Genomic DNA, 26,236 nt, shown 5'->3' with positions numbered 1-26,236 from the left:
TGCTGTGGACCATAAAGTTTCCAACGGAGGTATGTGGAAGTGTGAACCGAAGCTCTGTACAGAAGGCAGGCGTCAGAGACGCAGCCCGTGCCCAGCAGGGAGTGTGCTATGCTTCAGCCTTCCACGGCAGCAGGAGAGGAAGCTGGGAGGAGAGGGAGGCAGAGCGCCGCTCACGTTTCCCTTTCTCGCCCGTCTGTCTGGAGCTGAGGGGACAATGCTAGAACCTGCTGCCTAACAGTGACAGAATAGAGTGGAGGAGCATTGCTGGACTTAAATCCTGACCCTTCCTCAGCAAGTTGCTTAATCTTTCAGATTATACTGTTTACCTTTGAGGATTAGTGTAAGGATTATGTGAGATACTGTTTGTAAACGCTTCAAACATTGGCATACACGGGAAGGGTTCAAGTTGTTCCTAACCTAGTACAGTGTGTACTTAGGTTTCAGCCGCTCATTTTCACGAGTCATGGTTTTGTTTTCTTTTTAAAAAAACACCAGTGTCTAAGAAAAACCCCAGTGCGTCATATCACTGATGGAGAAGGTATGGATTCTGATAGTCCTAGAACTTTAAATCCGTCACTGTAAAGATTGGAGACTGTCTGGTCTTATACTCCACTCTCCCTCCATTTAGGGGCTTCTCCGGTAGCTCAGACGGTAGAGCGTCTGCCTGCAGTGCAGAAGATCTGGGTTCAATCCCTGGGTTGGAAAGATCCTCTGGAGAAGGAAATGGCACCCCACTCCAGTACTCTAGCCTGGAAAATTCCGTGGATGGAGGAGCCTGGTAGGCCACAGTCCGTGGGATCGCAAAGAGTCGGACACAACTGAACAACTTCACTACCTCCATTTAGAAGACAAGGGAGCAAATGGAAATTATCTGACTTGTCCTGGTTCACACAACTGATGGGGACAAGGTTACAGTTACTAGAAGTCCCATCTTCTAGATCTTTATGTTTTTAATTCATTCATCAGATTTTTAAAAAGTTTATGGGCATTACATCCTGGTGTTAAACTAGAGATCTGTTGAGATAAAACAACAACATGAGCACATGTTTATGTTGATGCTGTTTTGGTTACTTTATGTGGAGTTTTTTTCCCTAATTTGGTGTTCAAATTTGAGCTTTGAAGTGAGAATTGATGACTGTTGGTGGTTTATGGTAAAACTGAAGTTCTTTTAAGTGCTTGGATCCTGTACTTGGCTCACAGAGAGTGATTTACTTGAACAGGTTCAGATGAATAATTTGAAATACAGGCTTACTTGCTGTGGAGAATTTCACTGTAATTGGATTAACGAATTCCTCCTTTTGGTCCATCCACTAGGACAGGATTTGGCCTATAGACGCTTGTTCTGTGGCTAGCAATCTAAGAACGGTGTTTGTTTTTTACATTTTTGAAGAGTTGGGGAGGCGGAACCCAAAGGTAAATATGTGACAGAGACCTTATGTGACCTGCAAAACCTAAAGTATTGCTGTCTAGCCCCTTACAGAAAAAGGTGCCCAGAGCCTGGATGAGGACGTGAAAATAACTTGATTATGATAGAGTTTGATCTAAACATGTTCAGTTCAGTCGGTCAGTTGTGTCTTACTCTGTGACCCCATGGACTGCAGCACGCCAGGCCTCCCTGTCCATCACCAACTCCCAGAGTTTACTCAAACTCATGTCCACTGAGTCGGTGATGCCATCCAACCATCTCACCCTCTGTCGTCCCCTTCCCCTCCCGCCTTCAGTCTGGCCCAGCATCAGGGTCTTTTCCAGGAGGTCAGTTCTTCGCATCAGGTGGCCAAAGTAGGTTAGGGGTTTTTAAATTTTTGTATTTGGGGTGTAGTTGGTTAACAAGGTTGTGTTAGTTTCAGGTGTGCAGCAGAATGAAGCAATTATGCATCTGCATGTGTGTGTTGTTTTTCAAATTCTTTTACCACTTAGGTTATTACAGAATGTTGAACAGAGGTCCCTGTGCTATCCACTAGGTCCCTGTTGGTTATCTATTTTATTTACTTGTTTCTATTTTAAAATTTTTATTGGGGTATGATTGCTTTACAATGTGTTAATTTTTCAATTTCAGTTCAGTCGTTCAGCTGTGTCAAACTCTTTGCAACCCCATGGACTGCAGCACGCCAGGCCTCCCTGTCCATCACCAACTCCTAGAGCGTACTCAAACTCATGTCCGTTGGGTCAGTGATGCCATCCAACCCTCTGATTCTCTGTCATCCCCTTCTCCCACCTTCAATCTTTCCCAGCATCAGGGTCTTTTCCAACGAGTCAGTTCTTCACATCAGGTGGCCAAAGTATTGGTGTTTCAGCTTCAGCATTAGTCCTTCCAGGGAATATTCAGGGCTGGTTTCCTTCAGGATGGACTGGCTGGATCTCCTTGCTGTCCAAGGGGCTCTCAAGAGTCTTCCCCAACACCACAGTTCAAATGCTTCAATTCTTTAGCACTCAGTTTTCTTTATAGTCCAACTCTCATATCCATCCATGACTACTGGAAGAACCATAGCCTTGACTAGATGGACCTTTGTTGGCAAAGTAATATCTCTGCTTTTTAATATGCTGTCTAGGTTGGTCATAGCTTTTCTCCCAAGGAGCAACCATTTTTAATTTCATGGTTACAGTCACCATCTGCAGTGATTTTGGAGCCCCCCAAAATAAAGTCTGACACTGTTTCCCCATCCATTTCCCATGAAGTGATGGGACTGGATGCTATGATCTAAGTTTTCTGAAAGTTGAGCTTTAAGCCAATTTTTCCACTCTCCTCTTTCATTTTCATCAAGAGGCTTTTTAGTTCTTCTTCACTTTCTGCCATAAGGGTGGTGTCATCTGCATATCTGAGGTTATTGATGTTTCTACTGGCAGTCTTGATTCCAGCTTGTGCTTACTCCAGCCCAGTGATTCTCATGATGTACTTTGCATATAAGTTAAATAAGCAGGGTGACAATATACAGCCTTGGCATACTCCTCTCCTGATTTGGAGCCAGTCTGTTGTCCCATGTCCAGTTTTAACTGTTGCTTCCTGACCTGCACACAGGTTTCTCAGGAGGCAGGTCAGGTGATAATTTCTGCTGTACAGCAAAGGGAACCAGCTGTACACACACAGCTGTCCATAGGTACTGTTGGTGTCCTTCTCCTTTAGGTCGCCACACAGCAGTGAGTAGAGTCCCCTCTGCTGCACAGTGGCCTTCTCATTAGTTCCCTGTCAGCACACAGCGGTGTGTGTGTCCGTCCCAGTTCCCCATTCATCCCACCCTTGCTTCCGCCTTGGTGTCCGTGTGTTTGTTCTCTGTGCCCGTCTCTGTTTCTGCTTTGCAAATAGATGCATCTGTACCGTTCTTCTGGATTCCACATATGTGTTAATGTGGTATTTATTTTTCTGAGTTCACTCTGTACGAGCGTCTCTAGGTCCATCCATGTCTCTGTGAATGGCACAGTTTCATTTCATTTTATAGCTGAGTAATGTTCCATTTTACGTATGTACCATGTCTTCTTTATCCATTTCTCTGTTGATGAATACTTAGGTTGCTTCCATATCCTGACTACTGTAAATTGAGCTGTAGTGAGCATTGGAGAGCAGGTTTTCTTTTTGAGTTATGGTTTTCTCCAGGTATATGCTCAGGAATGAGATTATTGGATCATGGAGTAATTAATGTTTTTAGTGTTTTAAGGAATGTCACTGTTCTTCCTACCGGCTGTTACCAGTTTGCCTTCCTACCAACAGTGTAAGAGAGTTCCTCTACTCCGCACTCGCTCTAGCATTTATTTAGTTTTTAATTTTTAAAAGTAGTACTGTGTTTATTTTGACTCTTCCGGGCCTTCGTTGCTGCCCAGCGGCTTTCTCTCGTCCTGGCCGGCGAGGAGCTCCTCTGTAGCTGCACTGTGCCGGCTCTGCGCTGCGGCGGCTCCTCTGCCGCGGAGCGTGGGCTCTGTGGTGTGTGGGCTTCAGCAGATTTGGGATGCGGGTTCTGGGGCGTGGGCGCGGTAGCGGTGTCGCGCAGGCTCCGTTGTCCTGTAGCACGTGGGATCTTAGTTCCCTGGCCATGGATCGGGTCTGTCTCCTGCACTGGCCGGCAGCTTCTTAACCACTGGCCCGCCAGGGAAGTCCCTCCATCGTTTACTGTTGATAGATTGTTTTCATGATGGCCATTTTGACTGGTGTGAGGTGTTACCTCATTGTAGTTTTGATTTGAATTTCTCTAATAATTAGAGATGTTGAGCATCTTTTCATGTGTTTGGCCATCTGTATGTTTATTCTGGAGAAATGTCTGTTTAGGTATTCTGCCCATTTTTTGGTTGAGTTTTGTGATTTTTTGGTCTGGATTAGCTGTTTGTGTCTTGTGTGTGTGTATACACACGTATATGTATATATATAAATACGTATATATGTATGTAAACATTTATTTATTTGGCTGCACTGGATCTTAATGGGATCTTTGATCTTCACTGGGGCATTTGGGATCTTTAGTTATGACATGTGGAATCTAGTTCCCTGACCAGGAATAGAACCTGGGTCCCCTGCACTGGTGATGTGGAGTCTTAGTCACTGGGCCACCAGGGAAGTTCTGAGCTGTTTGTATATTTGGAGATTAGTCTTTTGCCAGTTGCTTGGTTTGTAAATATTTTCTGCCATTCTGAGAGTTGTCTTTTCATCTTGTTTATGGTTTCCTTTGCTGTACAAATGCTTTTAAGTTTAATTAGGTCCACTTGTTTATTTTTGTTTTTATTTTCATTACACTAGGAGGTGGGTTGAAAAAGATCTTGTTAGAGTTTGTCAAAGAGTGTTCTGCCCATATTTTCTTTTTAGAGTTTTATAGTGTCTGACCTTATGTTTAGGTCTTTAATCCATTTTGAGTTTATTTTTGTGTATGGTATTAGGGAGTGTTCTAATTTCATTCTTTTACATGTAGCTGTCCAGTATTCCCAGCACCACTTATTGAAGAGACTGTCTTTTCTCCATTGTGTATTCTTGCCTCCTTTGTCATAGATTGGATGACTGCAGGTGCATGGGTTTATTTCTGGGTCCATCAATCAATATTGCTGGTTTTGTGTCAGACCATACTGTTTTGATTACTGAAGCTTTGTAGTTTAGTCTGAAGTCAGGGAGCCTGATTCCTCCAGCTTTGTTCTTCTTTCTCAGGATTGTTTTGGCTATTTGAGGTCTTTTGTATTTTTATACAAATTTAAAATATTTTTGTTCTAATTCTGTGAAAAATACCATTGGTAATATCAAAGGGATTGCATTGCGTTTGTAGGTTGCTTTGGGCTTTCTTGGTGGCTCAGTGGTAAAGAATCTGCCTAGAATGTGGGAGACCTGAGTTCGATCCCCAGGTTGGGAAGATCCCCTGGAAAGGGGATGGCTACTCAGTTCAGTATTCTTGCCTGGAGAATTCCATGGACAGAGGAGCCTGGTGGGCTATAGTACGTGGGGTTGCAAAGAGTCAGACACGACTGAGCGACTGACACTTCCACTTTTTGGGTAGTACAGACATAGTCACCATATTGATTCTTTCAATCCAGGAACATGATACATCTCTCCATCTGTTTGTGTTGTCTTTGATTTCTTTGATCACTGCCTTTGTTTTCTGAGTACAGCTCTTCTGCCTCCCTAGGTAGGTTTATTCCTAGTTATTTTGTTCTTTTTTGTTGCAGTGGTAAGTGGGAGAAGGCAATGGCACCCCACTCCGGTACTCTTGCCTGGAAAATCCCATGGAAGGAGGAGCCTGGTAGGCTGCAGTCCGTGGGGTTGCGGAGAGTCGGATGCGACTGAGCGACTTCACTTTCACGCTTCACTTTCACGCGTTGGAGAAGGAAATGGCAACCCACTCCAGTGTTCTTGCCTGGAGAATCCCAGGGATAGGGGAGCCTGGTGGGCTGCCGTCTATGGGGTCGCACAGAGTCAGACATGACTGAAGCGACTTAGCAGCAGCAGCGTGGTGTATCACACTGATTTGCAGATATTGAAAGATCCTTGCATCCCTGGGTTATATCCCACTTGACTATGGTGTATGATTTTTTAATGTTTGATTTAGTTTGCTAGTATTTTGTTGAGGAATTTTGTGTCTGTGTTCATCAGTAATACTGGCCAGTAATTTTCTTTCCTTTATGTTATTTTTGTTGGGTTTTGGTATCAGGGTGATGGTGGCCTCCTAGAGTGAATTTGGGAGTGTTCCTTCCTTTGCAGTTTTTTGAAAGAGTTCAGGAGAGGTGTTATCTCTTCTTTAAATGCTTGATAGAATTTACCTATGAAACCATCTGATCCTGGACTTCGATTTGTTGGGCCTTTTTAAATCTCAAGTTTCACTTTTCAGTACTTGTGATTTGTTTGTTGATATTTTTAGTTTCTTCCTGGTTCAGTCTTGGGAAATTGTACCTTTCTAAGAATTTCTCCATTTCTTCTAGGTTGTCCATTTTAATGGCATGTAGTTGCTTGTACCTGTTGCTTTTATGATCCTTTGTATTGTATTTTCTTTTTAAAAAAATATTTTTCCTCGCTTTCTGCGCCGGGCCTTGGTTGTGTCACTCGAGACCTTTCACTGCAGCACGTGAGCGCTCTAGTTGTGGTGCACAGGCGCAGTGGTTGTGACAGGCAGGCTTATTTTCTCTGGCGTGTGGGATCTCAGTTATCCAGCCATGGACTGAACCCATGTCCCCTGCATTGCAAGGTAGGTTCTTAACCGCTGGACCACCAGGGAAGTCCCAAACCTTTGTACTGCTGTGGTGTCTGGTGTAGCTCCTCCTTTCTGATTTTACTGATTTGGCCCTCTCCCTTTTTTTCTTGGTGAGCCTGGATAAAGGTTATCAATTTTGCCTGTCTTTTCAGGGAACCAGCATTTAGTCTTGGTGGTCTTGATCTCTGTTTCATTTATTTCTGCTCTGATCTTTATGATTTCCTTCTTTCCACTAAGTTTGGGTTTTGTTTGTTCTTCTTTCTCTAGTTGCTTTAGGGATAAGGGTTAGGTTGTTTGAGATTTTTATTATTTCTTTTAACTTTTTTTAAGCTTAATATGTGTATTTTATTGGCATGGAGCTGACTTACAGTGTTTCAGGTGCACAGCAGGTGATTCAGCTATACATGTATGCATATATTTTTTGAAATTGTTTTCCATTATAGGTTATCACAAGATATTGACTATAGTTCTCTGTTCTATACAGTAAATCTTTGTTGCTTGTTGCATATCTGTTTTTTTTATTAGAAATCTAGCATTCTAGTCATGCTAAGTCAAATGAGTGAAATAAAAAATCTCATAAATTTTTTAGTTAGACAAAAATTCATAAGTTTTCTAAAATGTACATATTATTTATGTATATGTGTATGTAAAAGCTTTTGAGATTCTTTTCTTATTTCCTGAGGTAAGACTGTACTGCTACAAACTTCCCTCCTAGGGCTGGTTTTGCTGCACCTCTTAGGGTTTGGATATTCGTGCCTTTGTTTTCATTTTGCTCTGGTGTTTTTTGATTTCCTTTTTGATTCCTTCAGTGATCCATTGGTTGTTTAGTAGCGTATTATTCAGCCTCTCCATGTCTGTGATTTTGGTAGTCTTTTTTCTCTTGTAGTTGATTTCTGATCTCATAGCATTATGACCAGAAAAGATGCTTGATGTGATTTCAGTTTTCTTAAATTTACTGAGGCCTGCTTTGTGGCTCAGCATGTGATCAGTTCTGGAGAATATTCCATGTGCATTTGGAAGAGTGGGTGTTCTGCTGGTTTTAGATGGAAGGCTCTGTAAATGTTAAGCCCATCTGATCTGATATGTCATTTAAGGCCTGTGTTTCCCTACTGATTCTCTGTCTGGGTGATCTGTCCATTGATGAAAGTGGGGTGTTAAAGTCCCCTGCTGTGCTGTGTTACTGTCGATTTCTCCTTTAACGGCTGTTAGTGTTTGCCTTATATTGATGTGATCCTGTGTTGGATGCGTATGTATTTACAATTGTTGTATCTTCTTCTTGGATTGGTCCCTTGGTCGTTATGTAGTGTCCTTCTTTGTCTTTTGTAGCAGTCTTTATTTTAAAGCCTGTTTGTCTGATATGAGTATTGCTTCTCTAGTTTTCTGTTGATTTCTATTTGCATGGAATACCTTTTCCATCTCCTCACTTTCAGTTTATATGTGTCCCTAAATCTGAAGTGGGGTCTCTTGTAGCAGCATATATACACGTCTCATTTGTTTTTGTGTTCATTTATTTATCTATGTCTTTGTATTCACTTAACCAGTCTGTCTTTTCATCGGTTTTAGTCCATTTCCAGTTAAGCTAATTATTATTGATGTCTGTTTCTGTTGCCATTTTCTTAATTCTTTTGAGTTTTTCTGTAGGTTTTTTCCTTTCCTCCCTCTTTTGTTCTCCTGTGTTTGATGACTAACTCTGGCCTTGTGTTTGGCTTTGTTTTCTTTTGTGTGAGTGTATCTACTGTAGATGTTTGGTTTGTGGGTACCTTGAAGTTGCTTTTTAAAGTACATTTATTTGCTTCTGGCTGTGCTGGGTCTTTGCTGCTGCGTGGCTTTTCTCCAGTAGCTGGGAGCTACTCGAGTTGTGGCGTGCAGGCGTCTCATTCTGGCGGGTCTCATGTTGCCGAGCACAGGCTCTAGGGTGCACACGCTTAGGAGTCCAGGGCTGAGCGCTCAGTAGTGGCAGCTCCTGGGCTCTAGAGCACGGGCTTGGTAGCTGTGCCACCTGGGCTTAGCTGCTTCAGGGCACGTGGGGTCTTTGCAGATCAGGGATCGAACCACGTCTCCTGTGTTGGCAGGCAGATTCTTTACCACTGAGCCACCGGGAAAGCCCTACCTTGAGGTTTTGATAGAGCATTCTGTACATAAACAAGATTGTTCGAAGTTGCTGGTCTTTTAATTATAACTGCATTTCCAATATCCTGCGGGTATACTTTCCTCTTCTCACAATTGCTAGTTTTATAAGTTTTAATTTTTTGACTGTGCCGTGCAGCGTGTGGTGTCTTAGGTCCCTGACCAGGGATGGATCCCGTGGCCGCTGCATTGGAAGTGCAGCGTCTTAACCACTGGACGGCCAGGGACGTCCCACGATTGCTGGTTTTGATATCGTATTTGTATGTGGGTTATTTCCTGCTTTTACTGTATGTTAGACTTTACCACTTGTTATTTTGCACTTGTGATTTTCTTGTTTCTAGTTGTGTGGCCTTTTCTTTTATGCCTGGAGAAGTTCCTTTAGCATTTGTTGCAAAGCTGGTCTAGTGGTGCTGAATTCTCTTAGCTTCTGCTTTTCTGTAAAGATTTTGATTTTTGCTTCGAATCTAAATGAGAACCTTGCTGGGTAGAGTATTCTTGGTTGTAGATTGTTCCCTTTCATCACATTAAATACAACTTGCCACTTCCTGCTGGCCTGCAGAGTTTCTGCTGAGAAATCGGGTGATAACCTTAGGGGAGTTTCCTTCTTTGTTAATTGTTGCTTTTTTCTTGTTGCTTTTAATGTTTCTTCGTTGTCTTTAGTGTTTGTTGGTGGATTACTCTGTGTCTGGCCATATTCCTCCTTGGATTGATCCTGCCTGGGGCTGTCTGTGCTTCCTTAACTCAGGTGGTGGTCTCCTTTTCCATGTTAGGAAAATTTTCAGTTACTCTCTCTTCAGATATTGCCTCAGGTCCTCTCTCTCTCCTCCTCCTCCTTCTGGGACCTTATAATGCGAATGTTGGTGCATCTGAAGTTGCCCCAGAGGTCTCTCAGGCCCTGTTCTTCTTTCTTGTTCTCTGTTCTGAGGCAGTGTTTTAGCCATTCTGCTGTCTTCTCCATTCTTGTGCCTCCTGCCCTTATGCTGCAGTTGGCTCCTTCTAGTGTATTTTTTCTACAGTTATTGTTTGTTTCTGTTTGTTCTTTAGTTTTTTCTAGGTCTTTGTTAAATATTTCTTGTATCTTGATCTGTGCCTTCATTCTCTTTTTAAAGAAAGTCAGTTTATACTTGGCTGTGCTGGGCTTCATTGCTCTGCAGGCGCTTTCTCTGGTGCAGCACGTGGGGGCTGCTCATACTGAGGCGTGTGGGCTTCTCACTGCAGTGGCCTCTTGCGGAGCACAGGCTCCAGGTGCGTGGGGTAGGTGACGCGTGTGGACTTGGTGGCTGCTGGGGCACACAGGCTTAGCTGCTGTGTGGCATGAAACCTTCCCAGACCAGGGATCGAACTTGTGTCCCGTGTATTGGCAGGTGGATTCCTCTCCACCGCGCCGCCAGGGGTGTCCTGTTTCCATTCTTTCTCTGAGACTTAGGATCATCTTTAGCACCATCACTCTGAATTATTTCTCAGATAGATTGCCTGTTTCCCTAGTGGTTCTTGTGGGATTTCATGTTGTTTCTTCACCTGGGAAGTATTCTGCTGTCTCATTTTATCTGACTTTCTGTGATTGCAGTTTCTGTCTTGAAGGCTGCAGAGAGGTAGTTCTTGCTTCTGCCGTCTGCCCCGTGGTGGGTGAGACTGAGAGACTTGTGCAGGTTTCCCGGTGGGAGGGACCTGTTCCTGCCTACTGGTGGGTAGAGCTGGAGCTTGTCCTTTGGTGGGCAGGGCTGTGTCAGGGGATATGTTTAGTGGGCAGCCTTCAAAAGACTTTAGGTTGTGTTTTTGCTGATAGGTTGGACTATTTTCCCACGCTGCTGGTCTCCAGCATTGGAGCTTACAAGCTGTTGGGAGGGGCCAGGTCCTGGAGAAAAAATGGCGGCTTCTAGGAGGGGTCCTGCCACTAAGTAGCCCCAGAGCTACCTCCACCAGTGTCTGTCCCTGCCGTGAGCCACAGCCACCCCTCGCCTCTGCAGGAGACCTTGCAATGCCAGCAGATGTGTCTGGCCCAGGCTTTCTGAGGCCGGTGCTTTTCCCCTTGTGTCCTGGCGCACACTAGACTTTGTGTGCGCCTTCGAAGAGTAGAGTCTGTTTCCTTCAGTCCTCTGAAGTTGCAGCCGTCAGCATCTGCTGGCCTTCAAAGCCAGACCCCTGGGGGCTCCTCCTCCCATTTTCAGATCCCCAGGCTGGTGAGCCAGAAGTGGGGCTCAGGACTGCCACTCCTGTGGGAGAACGTCAGGTTACAATTATTCTCTATTTTGTGGGTTGCCCACCTGGCGGGCATATGATCTGGTGTTACTATGATGGTGTCCCTTCCTACTGTGTCACTGTGGCTGCCGCTGTGTGTTTGGATGCAGAATTATCTTTTTGCATAGGTTCCAGTGTTTGTTTTTTCCTGTCAATGGTTTTTCAGCTGTTGTGATTTTGGTATTCTCGTAAGAGAAGATGAACTCATGTCCTCCTTCTCTGCCATCTTTTCTCAGAAGCTCCAGTTACGTTTTGTTTTTGGGGATTTTTTTTTTTTTTTTGGCCATACCTTTTGGCTTGTGGGATTTTAGTTCTCTGACCAGGGATTGAGCCTGGCAGTGAAAGCGTGGAGTCCTAACCACTGGCCTGCCAGGGAATTTCCTGGTTTGTCTTCAGAACTCCTTTGAAATATGACCCCTAAGAATCTAGTGTGTAAATGCAAGTTCATATAAACTATTTAGAGAATAATTTTAATATCATCACTAAGGAGTGCTTTATAGAAGGACTTTCATCTTAGTCTGTTTCAGTAGGAACTCTCTTCTTGTACAAGTCTGTGTTTACAGATCATAACCTGTTTGGCTGGCACACTTAATGCTGGTGTGTGTTTCGCCGCCAGTTGAAGGCCAAGGAAGTGAAGATAAGTCTTTCTTAAAGTTCGTAGATGACAGGTAGGTGCGTTCTTTCAGCACTGTTTGAAGCCACACAGGCCCCGTTGTCCTTCTTGCCACTTGAAAGATGCTGATTGTATACAGTGAAGTATGTATGTAGTTTTTCGTCTATTTTACTCTTTTAGGCTCTGTGTTTTGTTTTCCAAAAATAACTTGGAGGTTAGTGACATGTTTCTTGAATAGTTTGGCCATTAAAGATGATTTTTAAATGTCTCATCAATTCTGATAGGCATCCTGAATTTTAACACTTTGATCCTTCTAATTGCATAATACAATAAAGAGAGAAAGTTCATGATGGACTTAGTATCTTCAAACTTATTTCAGCTTGGCTGTAGCCAGGCAGTTGAATACTGATGGCTCTGTACAGTGACTGGAAAGTTTTCCTAAGTTTAGTGAAGGAGGTATTTTTTAGGATCTGTTACTGATGAGTTTTATAGGTAATAGTCAAACATCGTAGTGGATTGTGGTAAAGGCTCAGGATAAGCGATGACAGATGAGGTGTAGTTCCGGAAGTAGAGACTCCACGTGGCTGTAAGATAAGAGTGTCGTTGCGAGCTCCGGAGCCCGCGTGCTGCTGCTACTGCAGCCTGTGCGCCTAGAGCGGTACCTCTCAGCAAAAGCACCACCGCAGCGAGCAGCCCGTCTCCCGCCACTGGAGGGCAGCCCCTGCTCTGCACAGCTGGAGGGAGCCCATGTGTAGCAGGGCAGATGCAGCGCAACCGGAAAAGGATGACGGTGCTAAGGGATCTTCTGTGACCAGGACCGATGCTGTGGAGTGAATGTGTCCCCCCAAATTCTCGTTGAGAGTCTAACCCCAGTGTGATGGCATTAGGGGGTGGGGGTCTTTGGCAGATGATTAGCTTATGAAGGTGGAGCCCTCGTGAATGGGATTGGCATCCTTACAAAAGAAATGCCAGAGGGCTGTCTCACCCTTCCTGCCATGAGGGTACACAGCGAGAAGACTGTTCCTGACCCAGGAAGCCAGGCTTTCTAGACAGACACGCCAACACAGCGAGAAGACTGTTCCTGACCCAGGAAGCCAGGCTTTCTAGACAGACACGCCAACATCTTGACCCTGGACTTCCCAGCCTCAAGAACTGTTAAATGTCTTTTGTTGAAAAGTCACCCAGCCTGAGGAGACGGAGATGTGGTTCCTGGCGTTTCTTACGTGTGTACGTTCGGCTGTGCCGGGTCTCCACTGCTCTGTGCAGGCTCTCTCTGGGTGCAGAGCGTGTGGCGTTTCTCACGTGTGTACGTTCGGCTGTGCCGGGCCTCCACTGCTCTGTGTAGGCGCTCTCTGGGTGCAGAGCATGTGGCGTTTCTTACATGTGTACGTTTGGCTGTGCCGGGTCTCCACTGCTCTCTGCAGCCTTTCTCTGGGTGCAGAGCGTGTGGCGTTTCTTACGTGTGTACGTTTGGCTGTGCCGGGTCTCCACTGCTCTGTGTAGCCTTTCTCTGGGTGCAGAGCGTGTGGCGTTTCTCATGTGTGTACGTTCGGCTGTGCCGGGTCTCCACTGCTCTGTGTAGCCTTTCTCTGGGTGCAGAGCGTGCGGTCCGCTGGGAGTTATGCGCAGGCCCCTCATTACACTGGCTTCTCCGGTTGTGGAGCGCAGTCTCTAGGCACAGTGGGTTCAGTAGTTGCGACACACAGGCTCAACAGTGCCAGCTTGCAGGCTCTGGAGCGTGGCGCAGGGGTTGTGGAGTGTGGGCTTAGTTACTCTGCAGCATCTGGAGTCTTTCTGGACCAGGGATCGAACTTGGGTCACCTACAGTGGCAGGCAAATTTTTATCTACTGTGCCACCAGCGAAGTCCTGGTTTCGATGAGCCAGCGGACAGTGCCTGGTAAGAATGGGGTAATTTCTTTCCTGTAAGCATCTTAAATGCAAGGAGTTCATACCCTACTGCTGTTGGGAGAACCTGCTCAGAGGATGTTGGAAGAAGGGGGCGGACGTGACTCACTGAAGCACACAGATAGGCCAACGCACTGCGGTGACGTGGGCGTGTGTTGCTGGAGGACAGAGGGGGCTGTTGACCAGAATTCTGGAGGCGGGAGTCTAGAGGATACTAAGCTGAGACCAGAGAGATAAGGTAGGGTTCTCCAGGTGTGGTGCGGGGAAGTTCTGGAAAGAAGTGACAGCGCGTGTGAAGCTTCAGAGTTGCGAGAACGAGGCCTCTCTGCTGCCCTGGAAGAAGTTATGGGTGGCTGGAGCCTCACGTGGGGGTGGTGGGACATGATGAGAGAGAGGCAGGAAAGGGCAGGGGGCTTTGTAAGGGATGGTGGCCTTTCCTGTTGGCTCTGTACTGTGAGGATAGCAGGAAGACCCTTAAGGATTTTTTTCTGACATTTTAATGAGAATTCCAAACATAACAGAAAAGTTGAAGGCATTTTACAGTTAGTACTTATGTACCCAAACCCGATTCTGCTATTAATATTGAACTGTTTTTGCCTTATCATATAACCATGCAACCATGAAGAAAAAATTCATTTCAAAGTAAATCGCACATATTGGCTTATTTCCCTCTAAATGCTGTTAACTAGAATCCCTTTCAGGGTCTTAAGAGAGTGAGTGGCATGATTGTTTTGGGAAGATTACTCAGCTGTAGGATGTGGAATGGATTAGAGTGTGGTATGAACTTGGTGAATGTTCACTTTGGAGTGGTAGGTTTATCTAGTGAGAGGAGAGAGCTGGGAGGTGGCTGTGGGTTAAGGGAGAAAAAGCAGTCTAACATGGATGTGATTGGAAAATGGGTAGAACCCTAGAACAAGACTGTACCCCAGTTGAGCTTTCTGGAAATACTAGGGAACAAATGAGATTTTGTTTACATGTGCCTTTATTGCTCTTTTTAGGAAATCTGTTTTCAGTTGTCCACATTTGTCACCAAGACAAATCATATCAGAGTTCATTTATTTATTTATTTATTTTAAACAAAAGGGACAGCAGCAGAAAATGGTCATTATAATTGAGGCTTAAGATTTATTTTAAAACATATAATATATTAATATTTACTTTTTCAGCCAGCTGTTTAACTTCCAAATGTCATTAATGTTGATGAGGGGAGAAATTTTGTTCCCGAAAAGATTTTCTTTAGCAAGCAAAGTGCATCTTCAAACATCTTGAGAATCTTCTCTCTTAGATTTAGAATATTCTCGTTTTTAAAGGTTATTTTTGCTGTCCTGGGCCTTCGTCGCGGTGAGAGGGCTTTCTCTGGGATCGTCGGGGGTGAGAGGGCTTTCTCTGGTGGCCGTCGGCGGTGGGAGGGCTCTCTCTGGTGGCCGTCGCAGTGAGAGGGCTTTCTCTGGTGGCGGTGGGCGGGAGCTGTTCTCCGGTGGAGGTGCTTGTGGTGGTGGTGTTTCTTGTTGCAGAGCCTGGGCTCTGGGTGCTCGCCTTTGGCATTTGTGGCAGGCAGGCTCAGTTCTCATGACCCCCGCGTTGCCAGGTGGATGCTGCACCAGCGTACCGCCAGGGAAGTCGCGCTTTTGAGAAGGCTGACTTGCCTTCTCTGGGGAGGTTTGGACGGCTGTCACTGTGCCCCACGGTGTTTGTGGCTGTGGGCTGGCCTGTTCCTCATGTAAGCAGAGAGGATGTCATTGGAGTTCCTTATAGCCTGTGTGTGTTTATTTAATGTTCTTTATTCTCATTGTGAGCACTTGTAATTTATTACCAGAAATGAGACATTTCAGAATCCAGGGTCGGGGGGTGGTGGGGAAATCTCTACCATATTTACCATAGTACGTTTATTTGACAGTATTCTCTTTTTCAAATTTAATGTAAAATTTTTCTTAAAATGAATCCCCAAGGTTTAAAATTACAGGAGAAAAGAAATTACCAGTATAGTAAAACAAACGTCATTCCTGGTCCTTAGACGTAGAATCAGGAAAGTGGGAACATAACCACCCATCACTCAAAGGCAGTTGAGAGAGAGGAATGCGTTAAATTGCTTTTCTTCTGAAAATAAATGGCCCCTGGAAGCAGGAATACCTTATTATTTTGTCATGAGACAAATAATAAGCAGTATGTTTAATTGTTTTCTGAAGATTTAGTTTGTGTGTGTGTGTGTGTGTAGTATATTGGAAAGTGGACACTTAAAATATCTGACTGCCCTGGGTCTTAGTTGTGACATTTGGAATCTTTAGTTTTGGCATGTGAACTCTTAGTTGCAGTTTGTGAGATCTAGTTCCCAGCCAAGGATGGAGCCCAGGTCCCCTGTACTGGGAGCGCAGAGTCTTAGCCATTGGACCACCAGGGAAGTCCCAAGGAAAGAGGGTGTTTTGGAGTTCAATTTTTTATCACTTCAGACCCTGACCTTGTCATTTCCTAACTATTTGAGACTTTGGATAAGACATTTAATAGTTCTGAACCCTAGCATCCTCAGATGGGAGGTAACCATCATGCCCCCAGAGATGTGGCTGTGTTGGAATTAGACTGTTGGTTAAATGCATATGATGGATGTGAGAGATGGACCATAAAGTGAGTGGAGCGCTGAAGAATTGATGCTGTTGAACTGTGGTGTTGGAGAAGACTCTTGAGAGTCCCTTGGACTGCAAGGAGATCCAACCAGTCAATCCTAAAGGAGATCAGTCCTGAATATTCATTGAAAGGACTGATGCTGAAGCTGAAACTCCAATACTTTGGCCACCTGATGCGAAGAACTGACTCACTGGAAAAGACCCTGATGCTGGGAAAGATTGAAGGCGGGAGGAGAAGGGGACGACAGAGGATGAGATAGTTGTGTTAGGTAGGTAGAACAGGGAAAAGGAGTCCGAAATGGCAGTGGCTATAAGACAAGGAAGGGAAAAGCCCGTGAAAATGAAACAAAAGAAGGTCCGGGGACCGGAGTGAGGACCTCAGGTAAAACAGACAACACTCCTGGCTGGCCCAATTTACACAGGACAGGCCCAGGGAGAGATGAACATATAAATAGAGGAGCCAGAGCCAGCTCGCTCTTCCGCGCGCTGGGGCCCTCTTCTCCTCGTGTCTTTAGATTGACGTGCCCTCACCCCTCGAAGATGGATTTTCCTGCCATCTTCTAAATAAAATAGAGCTGTAACACTGAGCTGTAACACTGATTTGTCTAAGAGCTATAACATGGTCCATTCGAGACCTGAGAGCTATAACACGGTCTATCCAAGACCTGAGAGCTGTGACACGCCGAGGGGGCGTTAATGTCCGTCCCTCCAAATCTTTGTTGTGACGAGACAAAGAATCAAGGAGCATACACTCGCGTGACAGCTGGATGGCATCACCGACTCGATGGACGTGAGTTTGGGTGAACTCTGGGAGTTGGTGATGGACAGGGAGGCCTGGCGTGCTGCGGTCCACGGGGTCACAGAGTTGGACGCGACTGAGCGACTGAGCCGACCGAGACGCGTACAGTCGGCCATCGGTGTTTGCTGCCGCTGCTGCTTCCATGGAGACGGAGGCAGAGGTTACTGATGGTTCTGACTGCTCAGGATGTGGGTGAACAAAGGTGAATGACAGTCTTAATTTTTCTTACATAGGAGCGTGTTGATGAGCTTGAAATTTCACCCCTTTTCTATCCTAACTTCTGAGGCTTTTGCATTTCAAAGCCATTAATACACAGTAAATAGTAATACATGGGCTTCCCTGTGGCTCAGCTGGTGAGGAATCTGCCTGCAGTGTGGGAGACTGAGGTTGGACCCCTGGGTTGGCGAGATCCCTGAAGACGGGGAGAGCTGTCCACTCCAGTATTCTGGCCTGGAGAATTCCCTGGATTGTATAGTCTGTGGGGTCGCAACAGAGTCAGACACGGCTGAGCGACTTTCACTTTCAGTACATAATAAAGTTTAAAAACCCTCCCTGTGGTTAAGAGGACAAAATTTGTATCTTTCATTCTCGGGTTTGTGAAAGTTGTGTTACTATTTTGCCGCATTTTTTCTTGTTTGTGACAATTTGTCAGTGGCTGCTTTGCAGGCGGCTCAGGAATATACCTTCCATTGTGACGAGTTAGTACGTACCGGGGACGTGGCAGTCGTCAGCACACAAAAATGCCTGGTCCTCTGGAGTTTTGGGTGAGAGAGAGACTAAGCAAAAAAAAACCCAACCTATATTATGTGAGTAAGTTCAGTGGAGAAAAATAAAACACAGGAGGAGTGTTGAGAGGTTGTAATTTCTCCCCCCTAAGGTTGTGAGTTTAAATACAGTGGTTAGGAACAGTTTACCTGAGGACATGATATTTGAGGGAGGTTGGGAGGAAGCTTAGGTAACAAACTTAACATAAATTTCTGAAGAGTATGTTCTGAATAGGAGGGAACAGTGGATCAAAGCCTCGAGGTTGGAATGTTACGTGAATAATTAGGTGGCAAGATAAGAATACTGCTTTTATGCATATTGCCCCTTGAGTTATTCATGGGACCTCTAAATGGGGATGAACAATACGTAGTTGAGCAGCTGAGACTGGAAGGAAATCTGAGAGTCACTGGATTATAGGTGGTATTGAAGTCTTGTGTGGAGATTCTCTTGGACTTGTATGTAGAATGAGGAGAACTGGGCTCTGAAGAAGGAACCCTGGGAAACACAAACGTAGGGCCGACCGCTGAAGGCAGGTGGGACAAGAGCAGCGGGGGGCACGGCACAGGCTTCTCTGCCTTCTGCGTCTGCTTCTCTCTGCCAACGCCCCGCCAGCGCAGCCTTGGGTCCAGCTGCCCCACCCCCGCCCGCCTCTCGCTAGCACTCCACTAATGGTCCAGTATGGTAAGTCCCCTGCGTATGAACAAGTTCTGTTCTGAGAGCTCGTTTATAAGTTCAGTTTGTTCCTAAGTCCAACAGAGTTAGCCTAGGTACCCAGCTAACAAAGTTGTCTATAGAGGACTGCGCTGTAACAGGTTTATAATACTTTTCACATAAATTATATGTATGGAAAAAATAAACACACAAAATAAAGAAAACGTTTAATCTTATAGTACAGTACCTTGCCTGCAGTGCAGGAGACCCAGGTTCAATCCTTGGGTTGGGAAGATGCCCTGGAGAAGGAAACAGCAGCCCACTCCAGTGTTCTTGCCTGGAAAAATCCCATGGACAGAGGAGCCTGGCGGGCTACGGTCCATGGGGTTGCACAGAGTCGGACACGACTGAGCGACTGACTAATCCTTGTCCCCTGTACAGTGGTGCAGTGCAGGGTCTGGCACTGAGTGAGGAGGCAGTAAGAGTTACTGGCTGGAGGAGGGAGAGGAGGTGGGAGATGGTAGAGCTGAAGAATGTTGGCGATGGGAGACAGGGAGCAGGCTGCAGTTTCACTCAGCCTGATGTTGATGGAAGACACACCCACAGTTTTGAAAGTTTGCAACTTGGAGGTTTGTATGTAGGGGGGTTACTGTATCTAGTCTCCTTACTCTCAGACTTACCTTTTCAGTCACCCTTCCACACGTTTCCGATAGCAGTCTTTCTAAAATGCTTAAATACCACCAGGGACTCTTCACGATAAAGTCTAACTACCAGACTGGCGTAGGATGCCCTTCATAATCTCACATTCCCTCTTTGTACTCACTTTCTGGCCCCTTTCTTTCTCACATCGTACATTTCTTGCATTCAAATTATCTGTCTTTTCTAGGAGGACACTTCTTTGCCTCCAGGCTCAGCATGTGTTTCCCTACTTCTTGGAATGAGTAACTCAGTATGGTTCATGAACACTACAAGGTTTGACTGAAATATTACCTTCTCTCAAAACCCTTTTTGACTTCTAGGCAAAACCAGAGTCTTCTTCGGGCTGGCTTCCTGGTGGTTGCCCATCTCTGGTGTAGTCCTGGTGACAGTGTCTTGAAATCCTCTTCTGTTTGTTTTTCCCTCTCCAGTTTATGAGCTCGTGGGACAGCAGCTCTGACCTGTGGATCTTTGTATTCCTGGTGCTTGGCTTAGTGTAGTGAATGTCTATGCAGCGGTTCTCAAAGTGTGGTCCTTGGACCAGTAGCATCAGCAACAAGCTCCCAGGCTTGTTGGAAATGCAGATGTGTGGGCCCCACCCCAGGCTTACTGAACCAGGAAGCCAGGAGGCGAGGCCCAGCAGTGTGTTTTAACAAGCCCCCCAGGGGAGGGAGTCTGATGCATTTTTAAGAACCATTAATCCAGTGAAGTGAATGATGGTAAACAAACTCTGAACCCTTCCACTTTTATACAGACCTTAGAAAAAGGAAGCAGTCACACTATAGTAGTGGCTGCAAGAACTTAGAATTGTAAGCATATGTCCTTATGATTGACAGTATATGTATGTGCGTGTGTGTATATTTTTATTTCATTTGTTTGACTTCTCTGCATGGCATGTGGAATCTTGGTACCCTGAGCAGGGATCGAACCTGTGCCCCCTGTATCGGAAGTGCAGAGTCTTAATCACTAGGTGTTGTTGTTCACTTGCTAAGTCATGCCTGACTCTGCAGCCCCGTGGGCCGCAGCATGCCAAGCTCCTCTGTCCTCCTCTATCTTCCAGAGTTTGCTCAAACTCCTGTCTGTTGAGTCGGTGATGCCATCCAACCATCTCATCCCCTGTCATCCCCTTCTCCTTTTGCCTTCAGTCTTTCCCAGCATCAGGGTGTTTTCCACTGAGTCGATTCTTGGTATCTTCACTCTTCTCATAACCAATAGACTGTTAGGGAAAATCCCACAATTGATAATATTGTTGATATGTTGGGAGAGTGTGTAATTTCCTCGGGTCTGTCTCACTGCACCAAAAATTTGAAATGGCTGACCGGTGTTAAAGCTCGGTTACAGCTCAGCTTTATTTGGCGGACCACTGTTACAGCTCAGTTACCGCTCAGTTTTATTTGGTAAGCAGAGGAACATACATCCTTGAGGTGTGAGGTGGGCCGACCCAGAAGAGGGGCTCAGTTTGGCGCCTCTGTGTATATGTTTCTTCTCCCCCGAGCCTGCTGTGTGAAAGTGGCCTAGCCAGGAGGGCTGTTTGTTCCACCTGAGGCTCTCACTCTGGTCCTCGGAGTTTCTTCCGTTCATTTTCTTGGGCCTTTCCTTTCTTCGTCTTTTAGCCACCGCCGTTTTGGACTGTTTTCCGATTCTGACTACCTAACAGTATCATGAATTTGGAGTTCTGACCTGATACTATTTACAAGCCTTTAAAGTTAGAATTAGATAAACTAAAAGGAAGACAAAAACTTACAACTTAAGGAATCACTCATCATCTCACCATAGATGACCAAATTATCAGTGATTCTTTCTAACTGATGTTATTGTGGTTTTATTCTTTTTGTTTATGCTTAAGATCATCTACAAGTACATATATGTATTTTTTATTCAGAAATGTTTATATATATTTGAAATGTTTAAAAAAAGTTGAAACTAACTCAAGTTTTTCGACCCTTCTAAACATACCCTTTCACTTTCTAACATCTAAAATGGAAATTAAAGAGATAAGCTAAATCCTGGGTCATATTAAGTGAAGTTTTACCTCACTAATTACTGCCTGTTTTTATGTACTTTGAAAATATAGTGCCTGATGACTTGTATCTACTCTTACAGTGCCACACAGAATAGTCTCACTGCCTTGAAAGTCTGCTGATCTTGCCAAGGACCCTCTTTTAAAGCAAGTTCTCCTAGATCTCACTGTGATGTAGGCTGCTTTATGTCTATTGCTCGTGCCCACTTAGTTGACTAGATATAAATTCTTAAATTTTGTTTTATAGTTCTTGAACTACAAAAGCAAATTTGTATATATAGAGATTTCCTTGGCGGTCCAGTGGTTAAGACTCTACACTTTCAGTGCAGAGGGTGTGGGTTTGATCCCTGATGCACGATGCAACCAAAAAAATATATGTATATAAAGTAAATGCCATAAAAACTGTAAAACTGATAACATTCAAATTAGTAATCAGTATAACGAACGATGTTTTGCTGAAATTAAATAAGTTTCATAGTAAACTGAAGTCTGTGTTTTCATTTTCACTGATTGAATTTATGATTTTTAAGTGTGATCATCACGGAATGCATGTCATTATCATAGTTATGCTGTTTCCAACCCAGTCTGCTATTTTGATGGACTCTTTATTTTGTTGTTTCGTCTGCACCACGTGGCTTATGGGATCTCAGTTCCCTGACCAGGGATTGACTCCAGCTTCAGGAGGGGAAGCACTGAGTCCTAAACACTGGACCACCAGGAGATTCCCTTGGTGGATCATTTTAATAGTGTATTGCAAAAATAGCACTGAAAAATAAGTACTCTTTTTAATGGCAAGTTCTTTATTGCTTAGTTAAGGCTACACTGACTGCTCTCCTGAAAATAGTTTTCTTCCATGCATCTGTTTAAATACAGGTTTTTTCCCAAGCATCTGTTTAAATGCTGGCTTCCCTGGTGGCTCAGCAGTAAAGAGTCCACTTGCAATGCAGGAGACACAGGTTTGGGTCCTGCGTGGGGAAGAGGCCCTGGAGTAGGTAATGGCAACCCACTCCAGTGTTCTTGCCTGGAAAACCCTATGGACAGAGGAGCCTGGCGGGCCACAGTCCACGGGGTCCCTGAGAGTCGGACGTGACTGAAGCGAGTGAACAACAATAGCAAAGGCCACACTTACGCTGTGAAGTGCTGAGAAATGGTGTAAAACCAAGAGGAGCAGTGCAGCTGAAAGCAGCACTGACTTCCCTGGGCCACTTTCTTGTGAGTCTGGCTTGCCCCTGTGGCCACTCCGCTCTGTTCTGTCTGCGTCACTTGGCCTTAGCTTGGCACCAGTAGGATGGTGAACCCCGATGCACAGGTGGCTACTGCAGTTTCTTGACAGCTTTGACAGCTAAAGATAGTTAGAAGACCCAGGAGATAAATAGTTTCTTAAATGCTTAACATGAAAATTGAAAATAATTTTGAAATTCTCAGAGAACTCACGAATCTGTAGAAATAAGTCCTTAAATCCAAGAAATTCATTTTTATTAAGTACTAATAACATGATATTGGCAATTACAAAAGAAGTCCATGAAATAGTAACATGTAGTATTTAAAGAAAGTGTAAGTAAAGTTGCTCAGTTGTGTCTAACCATGGGATTTTCCAGGCAAGTGTCCTGGAGTGGGTTGCCATTTCCTTCTCTAGGAGATCTTCCTGACCCAGGGATCAAACCTGCCTCTCCCACACTGCAGGCAGACACTTTACCATCTGAGCCACCAGGAAAGCCCCAATATTAAAAAAAACTTTTTAAAAAAACCTCCCACCAAACCATCAAATAGCTGGCCTGGTTTTAAGCTTCTGAAATTTGTGCCAGGTTTAAGTCGCATGATTTCTTGCTATTAATATTTTTTAAGCCTGCAGTTTTTATCTATTCTACATTCTCTCTGCCCTTGTTCTTGCTCACCTCACTACCCTCAAGTTACTCACCCCTCTCCTTTGCTACTTATTTCTTAGGGCTTCATGATTTGGCTGAGGCCAGTCACAGGTCCCTGTCCTGGTCAGTTTTTTTCTATTACCTTCCTTCATGAGTGGCCCTTGGGTGTGTGCATGTGATGCCAACTGGACCAACTAAACATCTTTACCTGAGAGTCTTCAGACTGAAAGCTGACCGAGAGAGTGTTTTATTCCTTGTAGCTTGAATGAGGATGGTGTAAAAGTTAAGCTTCTTAAAATATGGCCACAGAGGAGATCATTTGTAATAGAAGAAATAGAGGCTTAGCAAGAAGAGTGGAGATAATGGACAGAGAATCACGGGGTGAAGTCTGCATCTTCTCCTGTATAGTTCCCTACTCATCTTCTGGCAAATCACCCTCTTGGTTGAAGCTAGTTCCAATTGGGTTTTTCACTCATCACACTAGGAAGCACCCTTAAATAGTCCGTATTATAATTTTAAAGATCTATCCTTTTTACAGGTGAAGATGGAGCTGGAAAAACAAGCTTAATAAGAAAAATTCAGGGAATAGAGGAGTACAAGAAAGGAAGAGGATTGGAATATTTGTACTTAAATGTTCATGATGAAGACAGGGACGGTGAGTGTCGTTCACTTGTAATTGATTTTCCTGGTGTCTTTCTTCAGGTTGCGCTGCTGTCCATGTGAAGATTAGTCTTCGACTTTTCTTAGCGTCATTTATTTTACCAGGATCCGTATTTCATGCCAGTCTGTGAATAGTTTAGGGCATACTTTTATTGGTTTGGGATTGGGATTCATAGGGTGGTATTTTTAAACATCTTAAGGTATTGGTATGTGAACTTTAGCTTTCTCGCTGACCTTGAATAATCCGTTTTCAGTTCCTTTTCTCTCCTGTTTAGTGAAATAAGTCTTCTGTGAACGTTCTGCCCTCGCTTTTCTGTCTTCTCATTTTCTGACGAGAGAATGTCGCCTGTTTCCCAGCTTTTTGCGTCTGCTTTCTCATTTTTGTATATAGTGTCTTGAATATGCATGGCTCTATCTTCTGATGGTGAGAATAGAAACAGCGATTCAGTCTGTGGCTTGGGATTGAGAAATTCGAAGGAGAGGATGCTTGTTTTCTGTGTTGGCAGTTAAATCATTTTCTTGAGTATTCATTAGGAATTAACTGAATTGGTAGATGTCACCTAAGTAGTTGAACCTTGCCAAAGGAAACCTCTCCTGTGGAGCTTCCCTAAAATGCCAAGTAGTATTGTGAGTTGGATGATGAAATGACTTTATCTTGTTGCCTTGGTAACCTTCTTCGTCTTTTGCAGATCAAACAAGATGTAATGTATGGATCTTGGATGGAGACCCCTATCACAAAGGCCTCCTTAAATTCTCATTGGATGCCATTTCTCTGAAGGACACTTTAGTTATGCTGGTTGTTGACATGTCAAAGCCATGGACTGCTTTGGATTCTTTACAAAAATGGGCAAGTGTTGTTAGAGAACATATTGACAAATTGAAAGTTCCTCCTGAAGAAATGAAAGAAATGGAACAAAAGTGTGAGTAGTCTAGACAATACAGATTTCGGAGACAAAATTTCCCAGTTGACTTTCGTGATTGTTAGGAATTCTTGAGTTTGAAAAAGGTTTGACGAAGGGAAACATAATGTGAGTGCCGCCTTTGAAATTCAGTTTGGATGACGTGCTAGGTTTTAATATAGCTTTACACTGGAGACATACGCATGATGGCAGACTCTTCTGAAGAGGCGCCCTTTCTTCTTTGCCAAAAGGCCGTATGTGCTCATTTGAAGAGCAGTATTTCAGGATAAATTCTGAGTCTTTCTGCAGCTGCTCATTTTCAGTAGTTTAGTTTCTTGATAAGTGGAACAATCTTCTTAACCTTGTCAAAATGAAGTATGTCCACAAGGACGCTAGCACTATAACATAAAGATGTTAAGCTGTTTTTATGGTTTATGAAGTACATAATATATTTTGTATGTGCCCACATAAATTGGAAATTTTCATGGAAATGATGAAAATAATATGGGTCATTTCTGACAAGCTGTAGGCCAGTCACAATTCTTTATTTCACTGAGAGCGCTTCATAGGTCAATGTTGCCCTTCGTTTAAGGAAATATACAGATGGTACGCTGCTGCTGTTTGCTGTCCTTAGCTGATAACTTTTAGGGGAAATTGGACATCTTACTGAAATTTATATGCATGGAAACAGTACAAACTTAAGAGAATGTATATCCTGAATCATTGGGAAAGATATCCAACTGCTTTTAATCTATACCTTTCTTTTCTTTTTGGCCATTGCCTATGGAGCTTTTTCCTGCCTCTAAGTTTCTGCCATAAGGTGGTTGTCAGTCTGTGGCCCCACGACCGGCAACAGTACAGCTGGGAGTTTGTTAGAAACACGCATTCTCAGGCCCTACTGTAGACTGCTGAGTGAGAAACTTCCGGTGCGTGCTCAAATTTGAGAACCACTGTGAGGTTGCAGCCTCTGATTTGGAGGGCAGTACAGGTGTGCGTGGGCTTCCCGGGTAGCTCAGCAGTGAAGAAGTAACCGGTGATGCAGGAGATGCCGCTGGCTCGATCCCTGGGGTCGGGAGGATCCCCTGGAGGAGGGCGTGGTAACCCACTGCAGTATCCTTGCCTTGGAGAATCCCACGGATGGAGGAACCTGTGAGGCTACAGTCTGTGGGGTTGCACAGAGTCGGACCTGACTAAGCAGCTGAGCACGCATGCACAGAGGTGTGCACGTGCCCCTGCGTTCCTGCAGGAGCCACGATGAGCTCTTCAGGATACCCTCTTCTTTGACCTCATGTCTGTTAGCGTTTCCCTCCTCTGTGATTCTGTATAATATTCCGTCATACACTTACTATCCTGTGCTGTCGTTTGGCTTTAAACATGAAAATCAGTCATGTGGAAATCCCTTTGTGTATCTATCATTGGTTCCTTAAGAATTCTTCGACAAGGAATTACTGAATCAAAGTATACTTTGTTAAGGCCCTTGGTATATTCACCGTAGCTTTTCTTTTAGTGAAGGTTTGATAGTTTTGCAGATGAGTTCTAAACATTTATCAGTTTTGGTAATACCTCTTTAGTTCCTATGGGAGTGATAGAATAAATATGGCTCAAGATTGCACCTAGATAGAAAGACACGAATAAAATGTTTAGAGAGAAGTTACTATTAGAAAGTCACCTGGAACCATCGTTTAAATTGCGGACCCCCCTCCCCGACACACAGTCATCTTCTCCTGTA

The 26,236-nt window shown here is 44.4% G+C and overlaps 1 protein-coding gene across 1 annotated transcript in view; it reads left to right on the top strand.

Moving 5' to 3' along the window:
* Positions 1-26,236, top strand: part of DYNC1LI1 (dynein cytoplasmic 1 light intermediate chain 1) — a 53,882-nt gene that overhangs the window by 13,309 nt on the left and 14,337 nt on the right. Inside the window, exons 3-4 of the mRNA XM_069561315.1 lie at positions 23,487-23,603; positions 24,298-24,528. Of these exons, the coding sequence (XP_069417416.1) occupies positions 23,487-23,603; positions 24,298-24,528 (348 nt within the window). The remainder of the gene's footprint in view (positions 1-23,486; positions 23,604-24,297; positions 24,529-26,236) is intronic.

This window comes from Ovis canadensis, chromosome 19 (genome assembly GCF_042477335.2).
Source record: "Ovis canadensis isolate MfBH-ARS-UI-01 breed Bighorn chromosome 19, ARS-UI_OviCan_v2, whole genome shotgun sequence".
Classification (NCBI taxonomy): Eukaryota; Metazoa; Chordata; class Mammalia; order Artiodactyla; family Bovidae; genus Ovis; species Ovis canadensis.
This window is presented reverse-complemented; position numbering and strand designations above follow the sequence as displayed.